This window comes from Kryptolebias marmoratus, linkage group LG3 (genome assembly GCF_001649575.2).
Source record: "Kryptolebias marmoratus isolate JLee-2015 linkage group LG3, ASM164957v2, whole genome shotgun sequence".
Lineage (NCBI taxonomy): Eukaryota > Metazoa > Chordata > Actinopteri > Cyprinodontiformes > Rivulidae > Kryptolebias > Kryptolebias marmoratus.
This window is the reverse complement of record NC_051432.1, coordinates 1,721,062-1,727,061: the sequence shown is the minus strand read 5'-3', so window position 1 is coordinate 1,727,061 and position 6,000 is coordinate 1,721,062. Positions and strand designations below refer to the sequence as shown.

Below are 6,000 nucleotides of genomic sequence, written 5' to 3'. Positions count from 1 at the left end.
GCTGCATGACCATGTGGTTTAGGAATGGCATCAAATCATCAACACTCCTTTTTTTTTTTTTTGTCAATAGATAAAATACAGAAGTTGCTCCTGGCCACAGCATCATTACTGGGACATTTTAAAAATGCCCATTCTTTGCCAGTATGTTTGGTGTTAGGAGTCCAGTGCAGCCAAAAGCCAGTTGATTTGAAAACACCAAAGTATAAAAATATATTTTTTGATTAAAAATGTATTTTCATTTTGATTTAAGATTAATCACACTCTAACAGACAGCAATTTGAAAAATGACCTCACATGATTTATAACTTCTTTCACGTTACATGAATATTAAAGGTTTAACTTGTCAAATTTTAACCAGCAGACAGAATTAATGGGAAGAACATGAAAAATATTCAGATTTCTCTTTCCTGACACATTTGCACAGTATCTTCTTTTACTCACTGTGATGAGTTATTGCCTTTGCACTGGGATATTCTCGTTGGAAAAACCTTTAATACATTTTTTATTGTTTCTTTCAAAGACCACTGCTCTCCACACTGCACAAGCCAGACAGGCAGAATGTTCAGTAACAGCTTGAGGGACCACTTTAGTGAAGGAGTTATATCTGATGCAGGAGGGTTGCATAAGTATCCTCCGTGCTGTCGCTCGCTGAGCTAACACCAGGAAAGAGACGACAGGAAGACCAAGGAACTCTCCACACAGGTCAGAGACAAAGTTGTGGAGAAGTACAGATCAGGGTTGGGTTATTGTAGAAATATCCTAAACCCTAAACATCCCATGATGCACAGTTAAATCCATTATAAGAAAATATAAAGATGATACCACCACAGCAAAGCTACCAACAGAGGGTTGGCCACCAAAACCTATGGACTGGACATCAGAGAAACGTCCAGGAGGCCAAAGATAAAGATGATGAAGCTGCAGCTCTTCTGCAGTGATGGGAGGATCTGTACATCGGACCACTATGAGCTGCACAGAGCAGGGCTTCATGGAAGAGTGGCAAGGCAAAAAAAACATTGCTTCCAGAAAAAATTAAGGCAGACTATGTGGAATTTGCCAAAAGGCATATTAGAGACTCCTCACACGTGTAATAGTGGACTAAAATGAGACTATTGAACATTTTGGCCATCAAAGACAACATTGTGTCTGGGTAAAGATCAAAAACACACTGGTTTATTATCTAACCTGAAGGAGCTGCAGCAGTCTGGTCATGAAGAACAAAAACAACTCCAGTGGATAAATGTGCAAAGAGCTCATGGATACTTTCTGCTCCAAAAGGTGCTTCTACAAAGTATTGACTTTGAGGGGTTGAATAGTTACACTCCTTCAGGTTTTCTAAATATTGTCTTATTCTTGCTTGTTTCACAATAAAAAATAATTTTCATTGTCAAAGTTGAAGAATTTGTTTTTTTTAAATTTGAAGATACATAAAAAAATACATAATAACAAAACTACACACGATCACATATGTCAGTCATCACTTCAGCTTTTCGTTCACACATTACTTTTTAATCAAGTATGAAAATACAGCAACAGAAAAGGCATTTCCAACAGAAACAGGAAAACAGAAATCCAACAACCTATTAGTTTCTGTAAATAAACTTGTTTTAATGAACCTCTTTATGTACATATCAAATCTACAAAATATGCACAACCTAAGTAATTCATACCCCTCACACAGTTTGGTGTCGTAGCCCTTATCATCTACAATCCCAGGTTATCACTAACCTTTAATTAAATAGAACACATACAAGATATATCTAACATATCACAAGGAAAAACAGCCAAACATTTTATACAACACAAATATCACCACATTTAAAAAAAAAAAAATCAACAGCAAAGGCGTGTTAAAATATTATCCTATACATCATTATAAGTGATGTGGTGATCAGTGGAACACGAGGTCCAAATCTAGGGGAGTTTTGGATTTATAGCTCTGTGTTGGCATCATTTTCTGTCTCAGTTCAAATCAATTAACAAATTAACTTGTGACGGAAACTAATGACAGATTATTGATTCATGACTTTGCCAGATTCCCAGCTCAAATGTAGTTCGGGTCAGGCATGCTGTTTGTTACAAGTCTGCCCTACTTAGACCTGACACTGTAAATAAGCTTCTTCTCACTCTTTAGTTTTGTTATTTCCTTTTTTTTTAAACAATCACCACACTCGTCAGGGGTTGTGCTTCTCCTCTTGGTGCTCGTATTAATGTTTTGGCATCTGAAAGTTTCATGTCTGAATGGCACTTCTGTTTCTTTTTTTTAAACCAGTACATTCAACAACTGATTTTTGCCCCCCTCCCCCTCACGCACGCACACACACACGAAGGACAAAAGATTGAGGTTCAAATAGTGCTGAATACATACAGTAATAATCCTGATCCTGAAGGCAACACTGAACAGTAAGCCACACTTTGTTTTAAAATTTAAATTCATTAAAAATACCATCTTTACATGAACTGTAGCTTTAATCTGTTTTATTGAAAGGTTGACTGTTCTTCTGCGTATCCAAACCTCCCATGCTTCAGGGCTGCTTGTGCTGACAGCAAAATATGAACTCCTGTTTTCCCCCCAATCTGGAGATAGGAGAGTTTTCAAAAACTGTTCGGATCCAAAACGGGTCTAACGCCAAACGGCGATACCTCTGTCACCCTACACAAGAGGCAAATGTGCAGAAATACTGTCGGCTCGCGGTCCCTTCACAAGAAGGCACCGTTGGATTGAGGAGGAACAGGCAGAAGAGGTAAGCTTTGCTGTTGTGTAAGATCCGAGGCTTCTTATTTGCTGATGACGCTTTGTTAATACCCAGCAGACACGGAAACGAAGAGCAGGCGGTAGATTTGCTGAAATGGTAAGGCTCGAGTGAAACACGGAGGAGAGCGACGGCTGTCACCAACAGATGAGGCTCAGAATGTGAGGGGCCGAGGCGGCACATTCAGCCAAGAGGGATGCAGTGTCTCGCCTGCCTCTTAAGAGCAACTCACGGTGCCGGGGGTATTCGCACGTCCAGCAGGCTGTAGGCGAAAATGTTCCAGAACACAGCGCAGAGCACGAACAGGGTGTAGACGCAGAAAAATATCCAAAACAGGGACTGCTCCTGGAGTCTCTGCTCATAGTTCTGCAGGACCACCACGCCCAGCGTCAGGCCGACTGCCACGCCCCCCAGGTGAGCCACAAAGCTGGGGTTGGGGCACGGAGGGAAGGCTGGAGGGTAGAACCGCAGCCACACTGCCCGTCCGAACTCTACACTCACTGCAAGCAAAATGACAAAAAAAACAGAAGTTAACTAAATGTTAGGGTTTAAATATCTATTGAACATCCTAATATGAATGTCTTTCTTGATTAAATTTGACAAAAGCCTTCAATATAGATACAGATTGCAGATGAAAAGGAGCCTTTGAGATTAAATGTACCTGATGGACCTCAACCCCGCAAACAACATTTAAAAAAATCAACCAGAACCTGGATGGTCTTTGCAGGGTCTTGGCGAGGTCTTCATTACGATTTACAGTGGGCTCCCCATTGCCGAAATAGGTCACGATAGGTCGTGGATGGCTTTGAGCATGCACAAAACCTCCGTATCAAGGTCATGGTGGTTTACTAACAGAGTGGCAGGCTTTTGGGTGGAGCACAGCATAGCTGCATCCCATCTTGGTCTGAGAGAGTCATGCCAGGGCAGACGTACAACGCATCTCGGGGACACAGGAAATAGCAGGAAACACCTATCAGGTGAGCGCTAAGAGAGCAGCAACATTGCGACTGTCTTCACACTGAAGGTCTTCTAAGTTTTTGCCGCAATCCAGGCCAAGCTCTGATAGGCTGTGTAGGCCAGGGAGAGCGTCATCCAGTGTGACTAAAGTGCTTAACGTGACTTTTTCCATATTTAAATAAATAAATAAATAAAACAAGCTCTTGCAAAGATAGATAAGCTGATTTAGGCTTAGACTGCTGGAGGACAAATTGACCGCTTTTCCTCCCTCTGCTGCTGTCTTTACTTGCTCTACTCTCCATGTTTGTAATTATTTCTCTCATTAACATGTGTTTTTCTTTGTCTTTCACCTAATGGCAACTCCACCTGGACCAGTCATTCTGTGTTTGTATCTCTTTCCTGTCTTCTCAGTCCCCAGCTGGTCGAGGCAGATGGACGCTTGTCCTGAGCCTGGTTCTGGTTCTGCTGGAGGTTTCTTCCTGTCAAAAGGGAGTTTTTCCTTTCCGCTATTGCCAGGATGAGAGACTGCGACAAATTGAAGAGTCAACGCAACCTGCTGGCTTCCTTAGACAAATAAATTTTGCTAATTGGCTTCTTTTAATGTATGTGAATTGGCGCTAAATAAATAAATAAACTGAAATGAACAAGTTGCTTTTAAATTTATGCTGGCACACTTTGGTCTTTTACAGTCTTGATTGCTGTAATGATTGAGTTCTAAATAAATGACGTTGAAAAATGACTTTTTAGCATATTTTTAGCAGAAGTGAGAAAAAAGTCAGAAGTCGTTGTTCTGTGCAAAAAACAAAACAAACAACAACAACTCCCCCCCCCACACACACACATCATTCTAATCACTTTATGTGAAGATAATAAAAGGTTTCAGTATTTCAGTTTATGATCACCAGCTGGGTCTCCTTCAGGTCTTCTCGGTAAATATGTCCCTGAGCTGCTGCAGAGTGGCGGTCACACAAAGAAGGACTTTCATACTAAATGACTGATTCAATAAACATTTTGTGCTTTTGAATTGCTGGGTGGATTTTCATCATGTCAGGCCTCTAAAAGGACTTTGTTATGAAACCTCCACAATAGGAAGGTGCACATTCTGCTCATTTCTGTGAACATCTGTAAAAAAGTGCTTTAAAATTAGACATTCATTGTGCATTTTTAGCTTAGAAATATAATAAAAAATAACATACATTACACAAATAGATGCATCTATATATTTTTTCCCTTATGATGAAAACTAATAATATATAAGCAAAGAATCCCTCTTTTCTTATCTGAAACCCACAGGAACAGAACAAAAGTCCAGCTTTGTTCTAAAGTAATGGCGAATCACGGGTGACTGTGGCAAAGTGGAAAATGTATCCACAACTTACTGCAAACCAGCGCCATGGCCATTCGGAATAACTTGAACTGGCACTTCATTCCCGACCAGTTCTACAAAACAAACAAAAAACAGAAGAGAAAGAGAGGGTTGAAAAACAGAGCACAATAGATCTCCTTCAGAAATACATGCAGGCGCTCATATGCTGACATGAGAAGACAGAGGACTGTGCCCCGCATCTCAATTCAGGTCAATTTTAAACCCCCCGAGGCTCCCCGACCCCCCACTGTAGTCTTACTGTGAGAGATAATGGGATTCCAGCTGAGAGAACGAAGACAAATTCCTCCATCCTGACCCTGAGAGGGTTGTGGTGGATGCATAATGAGGACCCATAACATGCAGCAGAAGTTCACCTCAAGGGACCAAAACAAAAAGTGTATCTGATGACCCCTATAGGAGGGGTTGGGGGGGTCACACCATAGACAGGAGGGGGCTTTGATGGGATTTTCTTCACACTCTGTCACATAAACATGTGCGCATACCTGCCCAGTTTTCTGATCTCTTTGAGGAACGATGAGAAACCGGTGAGATGAAGAATGTTTGGTATTTTGAAGGCAGAGCAGCACCTGCCGGAGGGGGGTAGGGGTTGGGGGGCTGCTGCTGACAGGACGGCCGAGAGATGTGAGAGTCATCAACACACACAAAAAAACCCCCCGAAACTCACCATTACTACGTTAGCCAAATGTGCTGAAACCAGAGCGTACACTCCTCCAGATGATCCGACCACCGGAGCGGTCATATCAGTGACAGAAACTGCCAGAGACCCTGGAAAGATGGAAGACACCACTGGTTGGTCAACTGCATTATGGTCAAAATTAGATTCTTCTATTTAAATAAAAAGGGATATCTTTTATGGATTTAAAAATTAAACAAAACTGCAGAAACAGTGTATGAAAAACTACA

At 41.4% G+C, this 6,000-nt stretch overlaps 1 protein-coding gene across 9 annotated transcripts in view; it reads right to left on the bottom strand.

The window, feature by feature from the left end:
* Positions 1-1,487: 1,487 nt before the first annotated feature.
* The window catches only part of rhbdl3 (rhomboid, veinlet-like 3 (Drosophila)), a 77,244-nt gene continuing 72,731 nt past the window's right edge, over positions 1,488-6,000 (bottom strand). For all 9 annotated transcript variants that reach the window (XM_017432096.3, XM_025009552.2, XM_017432097.3 and 6 more), the window contains 3 exons: positions 5,762-5,862; positions 5,090-5,150; positions 1,488-3,253 (listed from right to left, as the gene is read on the bottom strand). In XM_017432096.3, the coding sequence (XP_017287585.1) occupies positions 2,982-3,253; positions 5,090-5,150; positions 5,762-5,862 (434 nt within the window). In that variant the 3' untranslated portion in view covers positions 1,488-2,981. The remainder of the gene's footprint in view (positions 3,254-5,089; positions 5,151-5,761; positions 5,863-6,000) is intronic.